General features: G+C 37.7%; 5 protein-coding genes and 1 pseudogene across 6 annotated transcripts; 2 read left to right on the top strand and 4 right to left on the bottom strand.

Annotated features, from left to right (window-relative positions):
* Nucleotides 1-2,498: 2,498 nt before the first annotated feature.
* On the bottom strand, nt 2,499-4,644 carry LOC110767150 (protein phosphatase 2C 51-like). Its single transcript, XM_021970603.2, has 3 exons — nt 3,788-4,644; nt 3,057-3,162; nt 2,499-2,974 (listed from the first exon to the last, which is right to left on the bottom strand). Exons 1-3 carry the CDS (start codon nt 4,550-4,552, stop codon nt 2,655-2,657), a joined length of 1,191 nt encoding a protein of 396 aa, XP_021826295.1. The 5' UTR covers nt 4,553-4,644; the 3' UTR covers nt 2,499-2,654.
* A 996-nt stretch (nt 4,645-5,640) lies between these two features.
* LOC110767153 (LEAF RUST 10 DISEASE-RESISTANCE LOCUS RECEPTOR-LIKE PROTEIN KINASE-like 2.1) lies at nt 5,641-8,362 on the bottom strand. Its single transcript, XM_088249109.1, has 4 exons — nt 7,557-8,362; nt 7,379-7,423; nt 7,177-7,287; nt 5,641-7,046 (listed from the first exon to the last, which is right to left on the bottom strand). Exons 1-4 carry the CDS (start codon nt 8,356-8,358, stop codon nt 5,920-5,922), a joined length of 2,085 nt encoding a protein of 694 aa, XP_088105235.1. The 5' UTR covers nt 8,359-8,362; the 3' UTR covers nt 5,641-5,919.
* A 331-nt stretch (nt 8,363-8,693) lies between these two features.
* Nucleotides 8,694-11,103, top strand: LOC110767154 (rust resistance kinase Lr10-like; annotated as a pseudogene). The gene is made up of 3 exons (XR_015833842.1): nt 8,694-9,487; nt 9,591-9,626; nt 9,773-11,103. The product of XR_015833842.1 is annotated as a rust resistance kinase Lr10-like (transcript).
* A 273-nt stretch (nt 11,104-11,376) lies between these two features.
* On the bottom strand, nt 11,377-13,666 carry LOC110767144 (RING/U-box superfamily protein). Its single transcript, XM_021970596.2, has 2 exons — nt 12,835-13,666; nt 11,377-11,874 (listed from the first exon to the last, which is right to left on the bottom strand). Exons 1-2 carry the CDS (start codon nt 13,529-13,531, stop codon nt 11,474-11,476), a joined length of 1,098 nt encoding a protein of 365 aa, XP_021826288.1. The 5' UTR covers nt 13,532-13,666; the 3' UTR covers nt 11,377-11,473.
* Nucleotides 13,667-15,382: 1,716 nt separating this feature from the next.
* On the bottom strand, nt 15,383-15,956 carry LOC110767155 (succinate dehydrogenase assembly factor). Its single transcript, XM_021970610.2, has one exon. It carries the CDS (start codon nt 15,866-15,868, stop codon nt 15,521-15,523), a length of 348 nt encoding a protein of 115 aa, XP_021826302.1. The 5' UTR covers nt 15,869-15,956; the 3' UTR covers nt 15,383-15,520.
* Nucleotides 15,957-16,082: 126 nt separating this feature from the next.
* Nucleotides 16,083-17,145, top strand: LOC110767134 (uncharacterized). Its single transcript, XM_021970582.2, has 3 exons — nt 16,083-16,358; nt 16,699-16,844; nt 16,947-17,145. Exons 1-3 carry the CDS (start codon nt 16,280-16,282, stop codon nt 16,962-16,964), a joined length of 243 nt encoding a protein of 80 aa, XP_021826274.1. The 5' UTR covers nt 16,083-16,279; the 3' UTR covers nt 16,965-17,145.

Raw genomic sequence — 17,145 nt, 5'->3', positions numbered from 1 at the left:
TAGGTAAGGTACCTATGCATACATCTCGTATGCAGTATGCTGGTAATTAAACCCATAAATTACCTCTGGTCCAGGTAATTAAATCCATAAATTACCTCTAGTCTAGGTAGTTATACCCTCTAGCCCAGCTAATTGAACTCATATAATATCTTGATATGGATCTTTAAACTCAACTGAGATAAAAATCCATGGAAGACATGTACGTATGCATATAAATATGAACCTCCGGAAAAAACTACTTAAGAAAATTCAAGAAAAAAACACTTACCTGTAAGGCAGGTACATATATACCTATAAGGCAAGTACATATATACCTGTATGTATTAACATTATTTACCTGCATGTCATGTACATAATTTAATGTGGGTGCTTGTCTGATCGATTGGTATAATATGTGAGTTTAATTTTTATTGATTAAATTGTATTTTATCTATATATTAGGAATATTATCAAGGAAAAAAAAATTCAAAATTCAAAATTAGAATTCAATTTCAAGGAAATAATGCATTAAATTTAGATTTTCAATGTGTTTTCCTTATTTACCTTAAAGGGTAAAATCGACACAACAAAAAAGTAATAAATATTAAAGGACCTACATCTAAAACCAAAAACACGAGAACTAGACCCAATGACAGCTAATCGTTTTAGACCTAAATCTAAGAACCCCTACTGTTTATTCTGCCATGTGTTTTGTGATTGTTGATTTGAAACCCAACGTTTGGATGTAAAATGTTGAGTGGTCTCTTTCACGGATCAATTCCAAGTTAGTTACACGTTTTTCTTTTTGAAAATTGTCCTTGCCTTTTTGTATTTCTATTCATTCAGAAAAAGCACAATTTGGTTTGGTTTGGTAGGTTATGCCATCCATCAAATCTATTAATTAGAGCATAGCTTGAATTATAAGACACAACCAATTACCAACTTAATTGCTTTTCATTGGCAGAGCAAAAGATGAACACGTGTCTTAAGAAAAAGCCCTAGCAAAGCAAAGCACCGAATGATAAAAGCTGTCTTGGCAATTTGGCAAACTACATCACCAAACGTTGAAAATAATAATGCTATTTGATTCAACAATGGCTAGTCACAATTTCACGACGCGTGTCCTAGTATACTATGCTTGTAATAAAGAGATATTTAGTCATATACCCATTCTTAGCACTAAAACTATAAATAAATCCTACACCATTTAATTTATATAAACAAACTCAAAAAATAACAGCGGGCCCTATTGAATTTAATTTTAATTATTAAATTACCTCGATGTCCTATTAAGTGTTTTGGACTTTTTTTTATAAGGTTTTGAAGTTGGGTTTGTTTTAAGATCACCAATGTCAGTTTTGTAGAAATGCTCCAAAGTTAGAAAGTTATTCCAACATATATGCTATTTGTAGAATTCTATTTATTTTAAATAGTGATGTGACAAATCTTAATGGAATCGGGAATTTTATTAGATAATGATGCGGGAAAATCCAAATAATCCGCATATATAACTACTTGTTGAAACATAGATAACAAGGAAAAAGTATTCAAATAACACGTGGCTCAATATTTAAAGGAGTGAAGAATATTATTTTTATTTAAACAAAGTACTGAAATGTGGTGGAGATGCGATGCATCATGCATGCGTGTATAATAGAAAAGGGTTGTTTTGGCACTTGTTCTCAATCAATATAATAAGTATGTTCAAGTATTAATGTTATACGCGAATGAGTGTTGGTTCAGTTGGTAAGATACATGCATTGTGTGTAGTCTTATTAGTATTTGAGTCTCGTTATTAGCAGTTCTCAGTGATGCATGATCAGTAATCTCTTACATAAATTCATATTGGTGGCAGGCAGTTGAGTGCCACGCGTAAGTTCTTTCAACTTAAGATTGTGGATATGCTTTGACGCTGGTGATGAGAGTAGCCAATCTCCTCCTAAACTTTTACTCATGAAATTAGCTCATGAAAAAAAAAAAAACAAAAAAAAAAAAACAAAAAAAAAAAACAGTGCTAATGTTATAAAGCTAGCTTATCATAAGTTCATAACATAAAAGAAGGAAATCATAATATTATTCCCTAATCTCGAAATGCATCTGTGTTGCCTTCGGGCCCGGCCCATTGTTTTTAAGAAAAATGCAAAATTCATCTCTATACTTTAACAAAAGCTATAAGGGAGCTGATCTTCTGAATAGAAAAACCACATTTGGTTTCTCAAATTCAATAATGTCCTAACAGAAACACTTATATGCAACAGAAACACTTATATGCAATGAGGATATCACTGTTTTACTATCTCTGATAAATCACGCATGTCACGTGTGATAATTTATTAATCGGAAATAGCATTGTGCATATGATACAAGTTTTTCTGCCTGTTAGGCCTTATCTTCTTTTTCTTTTTTTCTTTTTAATATTATATAAGGTTGGTTGCTAGTCAATCAAGAAATAAGTATAACTACCAAAAAACCAAAAAAAAAAAAGAATTAAGTATTTTGCAGATATTATACATTCCATGGAAAAAAAAATGAAGCATATATATAGCTAACAACAGAGTCCACACAGGTAAAAGTTCTCACATTTCCAATTAAAACGAATAATAAAGGGGTAAAGAATATGAGCTTATGAAGTATATACATATAGCCTCTATTTACTAAAAAATAAAAAAGTAGCGCTAGCTCGTTTTTGATAGGGCGACAACAATGACACTGATGTTATCTTTGCTTCCCCGAGCCATAGCTAGATCAGCCAAGACAGCTGCTGCCTCAGACGTACTGTGACTTTGGACATGATGATGACGATGATCCTCCTCATGTATGGAAATTCTCCTTATTCTTCCATCAAGGCACTTGTTCACAACCTTACATGCCACCTCGTTCGATATAACATCCCACAGCCCATCACTGGCAAGGATGAGGAATTCATCCTCCTCAGTTCGTTTCGTCACCGTCACCTCTGGTTTTGATATCACGTATGGCCTCATGTATTTGTCACCTGCACCATGTCAATATATCACTAAATCAGTGAAAGGTTACAAATTAATTTCAAATACGTACCCAATTATATATATACTTACCAATGGATCTGGAAGTGGCAAGCACCCCGAGAACACGGTTTCCATTCCAATTGATGACTTTTCCACCCGCAGCTTCAATTCTCTTCAACTCATCCACTCTCTCAGGCTATACATATATTATTTATATATATACTGATTAGTATAAATTTCCAGTAATTAATTACTAATTACTTGATATATAATACGGAGGACAAAGTCAATCCTCAAGTATATTCTTGCTAGCTAGCTAGCTGCATTGTCACATACGAGAGCCAAACGTAACGTGGCTTCAGATCAGTGAACACTATTGGGAGACAAACACTTGTCCTTATGTATGTATATATCTTTTAGCCTTAAATGTCTTTATGTATGTATATACTATATAGGACTTAAATTCAATTTAATCATACACAATATTTTCTGTATTTTCCTTATGAATTTCTGTGTGTGTCAATATACAATATTTCCCTTCATCAACCAGCTAGATTAATTAGTAATTAAAAACTGGAATCTGAGTTTATCAATAATTTCAATTAATAATTACTTAATGTAGCATGTACACTAGTTTAAATCAATGGAGACGAGCTGCAGAATCATATCGTGGTAAGAGACAGTTAGGTATAAATTCCGTTCATGCGTTCATGAAGATTCAATAAATTTTAACTACTTTACTTTTATATTAATATGAACAAATTTCCTTTGTATAAAAAATATATATAAAATTACAAAACGACGGAGGGAGTAACGGTTACCTTATGGTCACTAGACAAGGCCAAGGCAACACCACCTCTCGACAAAACAGCCCTACAATCACCGCAATTGCCCACCACCACCTGATCCTCCGTCACCAACGCCACCACCGCCGTAGCCCCAACCGTCTTGGCCGCCGCAATCCCGCTCACCTCCTCATCCATTTTACCAAAACACCCCTCCATCACCCTCTCCCAATCCCAATCCACCGGATCTTTCTTCTTATTATTATTACTATTATTAATCCTTTCCAGTTCCACTGCCTCCGCCACCAACTCATGCATCCTATCTCTGCAAGCCCTCGCCACGTCAGCCCCACCGTGCCCGTCATACACCCCAAAGAAGTCAAACTTCCCACGTGATCCGTTCACCGCAAACCCTACCTCAGCTCTCACTGCATCTTCCATCTCCTTCCTCCTCCCCTGCACCGAAACGACGCCGTACGTACCCCTTCCCAACATTTCCAAACTCTCACGACCACTCGTTTTCCGTCTCTCGTCTGATCCGGAACCGGAACTACTCGACAATACGATGTCGTTTTCTGTAGACGAAAATGACACAGATAAAACCTTAACCGGAACACCAACATCTTTCTCTTCTCTCTTCAACTCCGAAGAGCCATATTCCTTGTCGCCGCCGGTGATCTCCACCTCGACCTTCGTTTGACACGTGTACTTCAGTCGCCGTACTTTGAGTCGCTTTCTGCTGCCGTTCTTGGTTTCGATAACGAAGCTCTGTTGTCTCATCTCGCCGCCCGACTCTAACATCAAGTGAAGGCTTCTTCTTGTTCAATCTCCCTCCAGCCTCTCTGCCTCAGATATGCACCAAAAAGCTGAGCGACAAGCGACCTTCTAGTAATGAAGGAGACGTAAGCAAGCTTCGCATCTCAGCCGTTGAAATGTTTTTTGCCGTTGGATGCGCGCCAGACGTGGTAACACAGACCACTGACTTGGATTTTGATAGAGAGAGACGTGGACGGTGAAGATGCGGTCCAGGACACGTGGAGCGAAGTATGTATGGGTATTGATTCGGATTGGTGGAAGATTTTTGTGCAGGTGGGGGCTCACTTGCGGTCTCCTCTAGAAATGAGTACGTGGCGGTTCGTCAGGCAATGCGGTGGTGAATTGCTCTTTTACTTTTCCACAGTATGTTTCGGTTCTCTGACAAGAATGTTGACTTGTGAAAAATGTGGCGACACGTGTCGGAGTTGGACCTCGTACCTTGTGTTGTTGCCGATTATCGTGTCGTGCTTGGAGAGTTAAATATTTAGTAAAGGGATAAAAACTATTATTAATTCCCGTGTAGAGGGGTTAGATTAGAAGAAAAAAATATCTTAGGTTTGCGCGGGGAACACAACACATGGGCACATCTATACGGCTAGATCGCTGCTGGTGAAAATCAAAAGCATGGTGGTCACCAAATAATTGTTGTGTTGTTTAATGAAGTAGGGCAATCTTTTTAAGATAGAAGTTGTAACCAAATATCTTTTTCACATTTAATAAATTAAATAATTTTTTACAAATAGACCCATTCTCACATGATATTTTATAAAAAAGTCATTCAAATTCAATACTTTACAAAATCTTCTTACTGTATTTTCAAGTGAAAAGAATTACAACGCACGAATACGAATGAGAAAATATCAAGTAGTTAGTTGATGACTATTTTCTCCAAATAAGTTCTTTAAAGATTTTTATATAAATTGTCATCGTCATAATGATTCCTTATATTTTGGTTTGTGGTAGTTAATCGCTATCAATAATTGTTAGCAAAAAAAATCATGCATTCATCAATCACGTGTCACGTATGGAAGGGCAGCTTTTGATGACAAAAATTGGCCATGATGAATGAGTGCTTGTGGTCCTTTTCAAGGAATCTCAATCTAGTGACGAATCGATCGACTTTGCTCTCGATTTTGTGTTGACACAATTATAGGTGGATGGATGTAAAACAAATGTAACCCCAGGCCATGCGCCATCTAATTTGGGCTTTTGGGCTGTGGGATTCGGATCAAAACAAGTCCATGTTTTAGAAAGAGAAACCTCATTCTTAATCTTATGAAACAAAATAACAAAACTAACTAGTTGCCCTTGCCTTGACAGACACTCACTCAATATTCAATTTGCACCTGCAATCAAAATTGATTGCTGTAGATTTCTGATGCAGGTGTATTACTTGAAGTGTCCTCCCCAACTTTCTCTAATGGCGTTTCTTGTGGATATAAGAAGGGTTTCGGAGGCATTTGGAGGCTCTCGATTTCTCCTTCAAGCATCTCTACCACTTTATCCATTGAAGGACGTTCGTTAGGCTTCATTTGTATGCACCACAATGCCACTATGATCATCTTCCTTATGATTTTATTTTCCTCCTCAGTGGCGTCTCCCATGTTTATGTCGTTTCCTTCACTCAATTGGTCATAAACCCACGTCGGAAAGTAGATTTGACTCGAATGCTCTATGCTTGCATTTAAATTCTTCCTTCTTCCAGCCGTTTCCATCAATAACATTCCAAAACTATATACATCAGCCTTGTATGAAACACCTCCAATGTTTTTATAGAATAACTCGGGAGCTATGTATCCTATGGTTCCTCTTGCCGCAGTCAAAGACACAATGCTATTGTCTAATGGGCATAGCCTTGCTAACCCAAAATCAGAAACTTTGGGAGTAAAATTCTCATCTAGAAGAATGTTATGAGGCTTGATGTCAAAGTGCAAAATTTGCATTTCACACCCTCGATGGAGATATTCAATACCACGAGCCACTCCGAGCGCAATTTGAAACATTTTCTCATAACTTAAGGAGATAAGTACTCCCGATCCTGATTGAGAAAATATATATTTTTCAAGTGATCCGTTGGGCATGAAATCATATATAAGGGCACGTTTTGAACCTTCAACAGAAAATCCAATAAGTTGCACCACGTTAACATGGTGAATTCTTCCGATTGTGGCAACTTCGTTGATAAATTCTTGGCCATTAGCTTTGGACTTACCCAACATCTTGACGGCTACAAGATGACCGCTACGGAGTTTTGCCTTGTATACAGTGCCATAGCCTCCTTCACCCAATTTGTCCTTGAAACCTTTGGCCATTTTTTTGATGTCCGAGTAAGAATACCTCACTGGCATGAGATTATAATTGCTCTGCAGAAAGTCTTCTATATTGTCGTACATGGATAAGTGTCTCCTTCGCCATTTGTATATCAGTAACGCAGCTAGACAGGGATAGCCAAATAAAAACTTTGCTGCTTGGTAAAGTCCTGTTTGGCCATATATGGTCATGTTTGTAAAATCGAATATTTCAAAATCGGCTTATATGATGAATTTGTGTTTCAACGATCAACAAGACAAACAAAATACATATATGTAAATATATAAGTAGTCTCTTACCGAGGTAACTGATTAAACAGAGCAGAAGCCGAGATGGATAAATTTCGCTATAAGTTATAAAGTCACGCTGATCAAGGTTGAAGAAAGAATATAGAGGGGCGATAAGTCTTTCTGCAACACAAGTCATGTAGAAATATTCGATCTAATTCAGGTTTTATGATAATGGAAACTGGTTTATATGGGAGGAAGGAGAGACACTTACCTAGTTTAAAGAGTATGGACAGTATGATCTTCTTGTACCAAACTTCTACATCATTGCAAAAGTATACAAACAACAATATTAGCATATTGAATAATAGAAGAAAAAGAAAAGTTGATTGATCTTACTGCAGGCTCCTTCTATTTATTTGTTTGTCAGAAAGAAAATAGAATAGGTGTACCTTGGTGTCTCCCATGCCGCCCCAAGCAGTCGTAGAAGTCGGCCACGCATGTTGTGCAATTTGGTAAGCACCATCGTTCTTCAACCCATGAGAGTTGGAAGCCCTGCGCTATTAGATTATGTATGGCTTCACATGAGCTCAAATAGTCGTCTGAATCTGATCTTGAACTTGAGGCCATAACCATTTGTGTTATTTTGCAGGTCTCCCCGAGATCCAATGAGCTTATGAAGTCATTCAAGCCAACCATGAAATAAGAATACATGCTTATTAAATTACTAGTATTGGAAATATTGGAAGAAGAGGAGCATGGAGCTGTTTCAACAAAACCAGAAAAGTTCATTGGTTTTGCACAGTTGAGAGAAACTATAGACACTATGAATTCTTCATCTTCTCGGTTGTAGTTATCTTCTAAAGTGGTATAAGGATCTCCATAACTAAAGTTGAAGCTGGTTAAAGAGTGAGTTGGGTTGGAGAAGTACTTGTTGTCTTTCATCTTCTTCTTCTGATCAACAACACCAGCATCCACAAGTCGGATGGTGAAGTTGTTGTAATGGATAGCCCGCACGTAATACTTTCCTGAATACAAGTATAATATTGTCATACATGTACCAGTAGTATTTGTCTCACAAGATAGCTCATACGTTTGGTTGCCACAGTGTGGAGGATCTCCTTTTATTCGAAATGGAGAGCTTATGTTGATATTACCACAAGAAAGGGTGCAATCAGAATTCGTTTGTGAATGAATTAATAGAGGAAGAAGGAGGAGGAGGAGGAGCAGGAGACGGAGACTTCGGTTAGACATATTGGTGAGGGAATAGTAGTGGGGAGCCTGCCATGGCCAATTTAATATAAGCTCTTTCAAAGAAAAAAAATATATATTTATGGAATAAAACTGCATGAGATGAGACAATAACTAGGTCCAGCCATATCGTGATCATGCATGATTAACAATTAATTAACACAGGAAAGCCATTTTCAATCGGTAAGTTCATGGAAGCAGCAGTAGTATACGTACTGATCCATGGATCTTACTGGTATATACGTATTATAATTTATTAAAGCAATTTACATCTTTATTTATAATCCAATGATCATAGCAGATGACAAGACAACTCCCGTATGCAATTATCAGTTTTTTTTTTCTTCTCATAATTACTAGAAAGAAATGGTTTTGATAAAATATTTCTTATGCTGGTTGCTCATACTCATAGTAGCAGAAGTAGATCATCATGTTCTGGTACATGGCGCGGGCGCAGTATTAGGCCTTGGAGATTGCGCAGAAACAAGATGTAAACACGACGGACCAGCCATCCGATTCCCATTCCGACTCAAAGGCAGGCAGCCAATCCATTGTGGTTACAAGGGCTTTGATCTATCATGCACCAATGACAACCAAACTGTGCTCGAGATGATGATCATGCCGTCATCGTCCTCAGCTAATCATGATAAGCAGCATGTCTTGGTTAAAAAGATTAATTACACAACTCAGGAAATTGAAATACATTACCAAATTGGTTGCCCGCCGGGGCTGATTTTTAACCTCAATTTATCTTCTTCTCCCTTTGAATTCAAAGACTTTAATTATACCTTATTCAGTTGTCCATCATCTGTACCATATTTATCGACCGGTTCTTATGATTGTCTGACGAAACTGAGCCCTTGCCTTGGAAATATTAATAACCAGACTAATTATTATGCTATGCTTGGTGGATGTTCCATTAGTAGAATGCCCCTGGTGTCTTGTACCAAGGTGCTTGACTACACATCAGTTCCAGATCTGTTTACCATCAAACAGGCCAATATTCTGAAGCTGCTCTGGTTCATACCTGATTGTCGACGTTGCGAAGCTTTGGGCAAGGCATGTAGATTCAAGGATGAATTTTATTCCACACAAAAAAATCACACTGAAACTCAATGTTACGTGCTCAAAGGTATGCATATGAACTAGCTAAGCTAACATGAAAAAAAAAATTCAGGATTGATCAATCAGCATATATAAGTACTAATTATTTCGATCGTAAACAACTTTTACAGGTCCTAAACGTCCAAGGGTAACGTTAAGGATATTAGGTAAGTTATGTGTAAGCTTTTTGCTTTTTCTGTCTTGCTTCTTTTTTATTTTTTATTTTTTTTGGAGAGGGCTGGGGGATGTGTGTTCTAAAGGAGACAATTAAGACACTAATTAATTAATTTTTTTTACTCTTTTAATTTTGCAGGTATTTGTGCAGTTTCAGTGGTTGCTATAGTAACAGGGATTGTAATCTCTTATGTCTATAGCTCTACCAAAACAGAGAAAGAAAGCCAGCTAAGAATTGAAAGATTTCTGGATGATTACAGAGCTCTCAAGCCAAGCAGATACTCTTATGCTGATATTAAGAGGATGACAAACAAATTTAAGGACAAGTTGGGCCAAGGGGCCTATGGAACAGTGTTCAAAGGAAAGCTTTCCTCTGAATTGCTTGTTGCTGTGAAAATCCTGAGCAACTCAAATGAAAAAGCAGGGGAGGATTTCATCAATGAAGTTGGAACAATGGGTCGAATCCACCATGTCAATGTGGTCCGCTTGGTTGGCTTCTGCGCCGACGGATTTATACGAGCTCTTGTCTATGATTTCCTACCAAATGGTTCACTGCAAAATTTCATATCATCATCAGCAGCAGCAGCAGATCATAGGAGCAGAAATGATAATTCTAATTTCCTTGGTTGGGATAAGTTGCAAGATATTGCTTTAGGTATAGCCAAAGGAATTGAATATCTTCACCAGGGGTGTGACCAGCAAATTCTCCATTTTGATATCAAGCCCCATAATGTGTTGCTGGATCAGAATTTTACCCCAAAAGTTTGTGACTTTGGTCTAGCCAAGTTGTGCTCTAAGGATCAAAGTGCAATATCCATGACTACAGCAAGGGGGACCATGGGCTACATTGCGCCCGAAGTCTTCTCTAGAAACTTTGGACATGTGTCCCATAAGTCGGATGTCTATAGTTTTGGAACATTGTTGCTTGAAATGGTCGGGGGAAGAAAGAATTTTAAAGTTGCAGAGGAAGCTATAACCTTTTAGAACAAGATCAGGAGGACCTACGGATCCATATTGAGGACGAAGGAGATGTTAAAATTGCAAGGAAGCTTGCAATTGTGGGTCTTTGGTGCATCCAATGGTACCCACTAGACCGTCCTTCCATGAAAATTGTTGTTGAAATGTTGGAAAGACAAGATGACAAGTTAATCATGCCTCCCAATCCTTTTGCCTCTACTTCGAATTAAATGAGAATTATTGTATATGTTATGTTGTTGGAACACTCTTAACTTTTTTGTTCGGTTTTAGAATAAGATGATTGTGAATAAACTTTAGTTCTTCTTGAGCTCGGCGTATGGATGAAATCGAAACGAAAGGATATATTAATAAATAAAAAGGAGGCTACAGAGGGTACAAACAAGGGGAACAGAAGAGACGACGAACAATAGACTACGCAGGTCTGGTGAATTATTGATGATTAAGTATTCATCTTATCCTAATCTTTGTTTTTGATGTCTCTGTTAAGGAAAAAGATAATTGTTGACTTGAAAATTTCTTATGGTCTTCGGCACCTCAATCACGTCCTTTATTTGTATGTTTGAAAATTATTAAAGAAAAATAAAAACGAAGTTACAATCAATATTAATTTTAAAAAGAGTTAATGCTCCTTTTAATTTTATTTGTTTACTTTCTTAATCTATAAATATATATATTTATGGGGTTTTGTTTATTTCATCTTTGAACTGTGGTTTTTGTTCATCAATTTAAGAAGAAACTTTAATCTTGCACTCACACAAAAAAAGAAAAAAGAAAAAAAGAATTATGTACAATTTTTGGGGAAAAAGAAAGGGCACAAGACTTGGCAGAAAAATACGATGAAACATCCATTGTGTGGTTGGTGTCATGGTGGAGAATTCCTACAAATAGGGCAGGTAGCATTCATTTGAAGCCATTCATCAATGCAATCAGCATGGAAGCAATGTTGGCATTTGGGTATGGTCTTCAATGTCTCCTTTGGCCGGTACTCCGACAAGCATATCGGGCACGTGTTATCGTCGGGCTTTGGTAGTCGCCGGCTTTCGCCAAGGATGATTTTCGGGTAGGCCTCGAGCCTGGGCCTATCGAGGCCCATAACGATAGTGGGCTGTGGAGCCACTATTGTATTAAATTCCGGCAGAGTTCTGCGTCCCCTTGTGAAAGACTTGACCTTACTACAGACACAACATAAAAGCCCCAAAATGCACGAGATTGCTGGCACTCCAACACCCACAGTAATGGCATACCGGGCGCTCCTTGGAATTCCTGAATTAGCAATTCGGATTTACATTAGATTAGAAAGTGAAAACAGAGTTTAGTGACGTGCATGCAAGTTGAACCGATATTGAAGCACAAATTAAGTACTTGGTGGAAAAAGATTAAACCATGATTGACATCTGTGGTAAAGTGTGTTGACCCAAAAAAAAGTCAACCACAACGAAAGCTATGATATGATGGAACATGATTGCAGTGTGGAAAGCGTTGAGCGCACTTCAATAGAGGACGAACCGAAAGCTCTAAGAGCATTTATAATGGGCTCCTTAAACCATCTCTTAGGACAAATTTTAAGGAGGAATATTTTATGAGTATTTTAAACCTTTAATTAATGCTACAATTTTTTATATTAATATATTTTTTTTATAATAAAGATGGACCAATTAAAAAAGAGTTATAGCATTTATGACTCCCTAAACTATTGGAGTTAAAATTTTACAGAGAGCTTCTAAAATAATTTTTATAGGTTTTTAGCTAAATTTTAACTAAAAAATAGACAGCATGATTGTAGATGCTCTAATTACTCCAGAAATCAACTTTGGGCGCATTTGGTTTGCTTAGTAAATTAAAACCAGATTAATATTGTTGACTAGACCCATTAAATTAGTACATAAATATCACCTAAATGTCAATTCAGAGAAGTTTGTATGCTTACTTACAAACATTATATTCTTTCCATTCAACTCGTTTATCATTTTGCTACTGTTCCATGATTCCATCAAACAACATGTGAATCAATCTCGACAATTACTTTGAGCACAAACTTGACATGAAATTTCATAAGATTCTCATAAGCAAAGACTCCAACTCCAACTGTAGATGTTGGAAATAAATGTTTTACCACTAAAACTATAACTCGAAACACCAAACATGAACTCAGCAACAACTTATTCATGAGATTAGGAGATTAGGAGCGTGTAATATTGAAGTTATATATGGTATTAATGTTACCTCGTTGAGGAAGGTTTGAGCAAACAACTTGGTGACTTGAATTGGTCTTGAACCCACACTGGCCACCACGCGCCGCGCACCTGCCGCACCCGGGCATGTCCCACGTCAGCCGGAGATGATCAGTCAGGTCCGACGACATAACCTCGTCGTACAACGGAACGTCAACCGGAACAACAAAGGTACCAGTTCGATTGCATGTGGACGAAGACGACAAATAATCAATCACCTTGGTAGAAGTGGTAGCAAAAACTGTGTACGTAGAACCGCTCAGGCAAGCAATTGGGTTGAGTTTGTACTTCAAATAATCCAACGAGCAATTGAAGAACGTGAAGCTTTCGTTTGTCACGCCGTGAAATGGAGAGCCCGTGAGGTTGAGCGTCAGAATTCGCTGCGGGAGGCAGTTGTTTGGATCGTTGATCCATATTTGTTGTTCCGCATAGTCTATGCCTTGGATAGTGAAATCTCCGGAATATGGGAAGTTGAGGATTGTTTGATTGGTGATGTCACAGGATAGTTCAAACCCCGGATATGTACATGACTGTGGCTGGCTTTTTGTTATCCCAAACGGGAATTTAATGTTTGGCTCGCCCTTGAAGCAAACATCCTCCTGCAAGCAATTTTCTGAGCTGCTGCTTGCAAGGTATGAGAATGACAAGAAGAAGAGAAAGGAGGAGAAGATGGCTATGAAAATATTCATTTTTTTGCTACTTGGAAAATTGGAAATTGGAATAGCAGGGACACAATTGCTAGACTTGCAATTCCAAATGTATATATCGCATTATATCATGTTTGACTTTATAGAATAAAGGCCAAGTCTTCATTCACTTTTGTTTACTAAACTATATAAAAATGGAAGGCCAATCAGCCATCAAAGGGAAAGGCGGAGATATATTGATTGTGAGTGGAATTTGTGGGCATTATCTATCTCACTGCAGCAATCTTGCTAGCTAGTAAGACCTGTTCAATTCATGTGGAAATTACAAGATGGCTTTTAATTTCAAACCAAAAAACAAAAACTTGTATTGTTGTTTTTTGTCACATATATTAAAGATAAGAGAGAGAGAGAGAGAGAGAGAGAGAGAGAGAGTGAGTTAGGCCTAAATGGCTGCAGGGATTATGATATTTGACATTTCAACTTGGCATACTAATACTATCCTGAATTTAAAACCAATTACGGCTTGAATTATTGATTTCTACAACATATATTAATATTCTGGTAGATAATGGCTGCTGCCATTTGTGATATGTGACATTTGGAATTGACATGCTCCACTACTACTAGAGAGAATAACGATTCAATCCTATTGCATGGAGCACCCAAGCACAACTTACTGTGCCATCCCATCAGTTGCAAATCGATATTTTTAATTTTTCCGAACAACTTAGCTATATACGATGTATATAAACGACAAACGTTAAAATTTATCTTATAAATAAACATGTTTTGTATGCCGAGAAAAATAACAATACAAAGTAGGCTGTTACGAGTTTAGGAGTAAATCTTCCACAAATGCACAGTTGGGAGAGATGTGGTCATAACTTTGATTGTCAAACCACTAAGCAACAATCTTCAACCTATTTTGCGTCATCCTGAGGCATGATTCATGAACAGATTGATATGGTCAGCTATTCAAATCAAAGTATTATAATATTAGAGAATAAATAGAGATAGCCAGGGGCCAAGTTGCATTGATGAACGTATATGGCACCCCGCAATCCGTTTGCTGGTTTATGTCAAAATTGATTGATCATTCGGAAAAATCAACGGTTGTTGTTTATCCAAAAATACGGGGCCCACTTGTGTGAAATTTGGGCATTGGCCAACTGTCTGTCTGTCTGTAGCAATCCTGTTGTTGGTAAGACCTGTTCAAAGTAGTCACTTGTAGGCTACACGTGGTCAATAATCATAATCAATTTATGATGACAAAAACACACACAAAAAAGAAAAGAGAAGGAAGATATTTATTTATAGATGAATCATGATCATGAATGATTGTTTAATATAAACCGATCGAAGAGAAATTAAAATTGAAATAATTATCAAACGGGTCAATAGTATGCAAATTGCATGTCAACATTACAATTAAACTTATCCTTTCTTACAGAAAATGTCAACATTTGCTATTGCTTTCTCATTCTCGTTGTGGTGTGGGGTTGATATTGATTGATTCTCATTCTCGGTCTCCAAAACAATTGCTTTTGCTTCTGACCAAAAGAATTCATTTTCTTCTAAACTGACAAAACCCAGTTCGCAAACCCACTTCAACTCTTTTCGTTGAGTTTTTTTCACCACAAAAATAACATAACTTAAAGGAGGCAGGCATTGCTGCAGGTCCAGTTTCAATTTTGTTTCAGGCTCACGATACGGTCTCATCTAAGGACCAATGTTATAGGTGTACAGAACCATAGCCCAAAGCCCCAACCGTGTATAGACTCATCAAGCCCAAACCTAACTCAGGCAACGGCACTTTACAAGTTTCTTCTTCTGGGTTTCATTTTCGGTGCCGAAGCAAAACAAACCCAGCGAATCAAAGCGAATAACCAAAGATTTCGATTACGAATATTAATTTTATTTCAAACTTAAAAACAACCATTTCACTAAACAATTAAACCATCCATAAAAGTAACAAAATTTGCATAACATATTGCAATTATTATTTCATCAAATCTGGACCCCCAAAGAAACTCAAAAATCAGAGCACCGACCGTTTCGCTCCCAATCGCCGAATCGGGTGGGCTCTGGCCCTTTGGGCCCGCCGATCTCACCCGTCTCTTTATTCATATACCCATCGTCTTCATCATCATCTTCTTCTTCTTCGCCGTCATCAGCTTGATTTTCAGTGCTTTCAAGTTTTTCGTCGGTGGGCTCTCTTTGTTCCTTGCTGGGGTTTTCGTGCTGGGATTGAGATTGCGTAGCCGATGAACACAAGAGTCGACTCACTGAGTTGATGGCGGCACGAGTTAGAGGCTCGGCTCTACTAGGGGTTGAGAGAACGGTCGTTGATGAGAATAGACGGCCTAGATTGATCGCCATCTTTTCTTTCGTTCGTTTGTTCCTTGGTTCGTTCGTTCTTTTTTCTTCTTTCTTCTTCTCTGCAAGAAAAAAGGAAATAGAAGTGAGAGAAGACAAGGCAGGGAGGGAATGCTATTGTTGTGGCAACCAAACGGCGTCGTGTCGTGGAGTTGTGAAGCCACGTGGTGGTTGTCTAAATTAGATTGGGCCACCCCTATTGGGCCCAAATGGGCTTCTTCTAATGGCAGGTGGTCCAGAAACCCAAAAAGATCGTCCGAAGATAATTAAATTTATCAAATAATAAATGAAGACCAACCAAGAAATTCCAACATGTGGTGGATAGATATAAGTTCTTATTATAAGACCCAAACACAAAACTGGGAGACAAGTTTAATTTAAGTAGAGAGAAGAGAGAGAAGAAAAAAAAGGAAAATGGGTGGGGAAGGGCATATTTTGAAGAGAATTGCACGCATTAAATTCCCACAAAGACACCCAGAATCATCAACCTCAGGTATGTATCACTTTCTATGCATACTTGTTTCAGTGTGACATGTCTTCTCACTCTGTTTTTCATGTTCTTGACATTATTTGCCCTTTGTCAAATAAAACTTGGTATTATATTTCTTATGATTATCTTAGCCTCCTGTATCAGTTCATACGTATGCAAACAATTTTATCTTATAATGTCATCTAAATCCATGGATTTTGGGATCCATCCATTCAAATAGAACCTTAGCATGGCATTTATAGGAATACAGATACAGTGTATGGATCTGTTGTGCTAACTTTTGGTTGTGTTGTGTTTCTTTTCATTGGCATTATGATAAATTGTCGATAATGTGTGTGTTTAGGTTCTACTTGTTCACAAGCTCAGCATGAAACTGAAAGTCTAGGGTCAGATGTCCCAGCACCACCCAAAAACACTGCAGCGGGAGGGAAAGCTTCTCTTCAGCCAGAACGTACACCTGTCTTGGCCAAGGAAATAGAAGCCATTCTAGTGAGAGCAAAATTTTATACATATATCCACAGACACAAGAGGTACTAGTATTTGAGAAATCGAAAAGTTGGGTTATGTTGACTTTCTTTGTTTATTTTGCAGTTGGGTGGATGCATTTGAATTTGAATTTGATGATGGAGGAGACAATGGAGAAACACGGTGTTTCAAAATGACAAGTTGGGAGTGTTGTTGGGTTGCAGAGAAAGATGATGTCTTCTTCATGTCTTGTTATTAAGATATGCACAAAAAAACTTGTTGGCCTTTGATGCATTGCAATTCGATTGATGTTCTGTGAGCGCCA

This window comes from Prunus avium, chromosome 2 (assembly GCF_965620075.1).
Source record: "Prunus avium chromosome 2, drPruAviu1.hap1.1, whole genome shotgun sequence".
Lineage (NCBI taxonomy): Eukaryota > Viridiplantae > Streptophyta > Magnoliopsida > Rosales > Rosaceae > Prunus > Prunus avium.
Note: the sequence above shows the minus strand (reverse complement) of the source record. Positions and strands in the feature narration are given on the sequence as shown.

Bases quoted from the DNA above. Each gene is read 5' to 3' on its own strand.
- LOC110767150 (XM_021970603.2), bottom strand. From the start codon at position 4,552: ATGTTAGAGTCGGGCGGCGAGATGAGACAACAGAGCTTCGTTATCGAA. The intron at 3,163-3,787 runs GTAACCGTTACT...ATATATGTATAG, and splicing joins CCTTGTCTAGTGACCATAAG to CCTGAGAGAGTGGATGAGTT. The intron at 2,975-3,056 runs GTAAGTATATAT...GACATGGTGCAG, and splicing joins TGCCACTTCCAGATCCATTG to GTGACAAATACATGAGGCCA.
- LOC110767153 (XM_088249109.1), bottom strand. From the start codon at position 8,358: ATGTCTAACCGAAGTCTCCGTCTCCTGCTCCTCCTCCTCCTCCTTCTT. The intron at 7,424-7,556 runs GTACACCTATTC...GCAATGATGTAG, and splicing joins GCGGCATGGGAGACACCAAG to AAGTTTGGTACAAGAAGATC. The intron at 7,047-7,176 runs GTAAGAGACTAC...ATGGCCAAACAG, and splicing joins CTGTTTAATCAGTTACCTCG to GACTTTACCAAGCAGCAAAG.
- LOC110767144 (XM_021970596.2), bottom strand. From the start codon at position 13,531: ATGAATATTTTCATAGCCATCTTCTCCTCCTTTCTCTTCTTCTTGTCA. The intron at 11,875-12,834 runs GTAACATTAATA...TTGCTAATTCAG, and splicing joins CTCAAACCTTCCTCAACGAG to GAATTCCAAGGAGCGCCCGG.
- LOC110767155 (XM_021970610.2), bottom strand. From the start codon at position 15,868: ATGGCGATCAATCTAGGCCGTCTATTCTCATCAACGACCGTTCTCTCA.
- LOC110767134 (XM_021970582.2), top strand. From the start codon at position 16,280: ATGGGTGGGGAAGGGCATATTTTGAAGAGAATTGCACGCATTAAATTC. The intron at 16,359-16,698 runs GTATGTATCACT...GTGTGTGTTTAG, and splicing joins CCCAGAATCATCAACCTCAG to GTTCTACTTGTTCACAAGCT.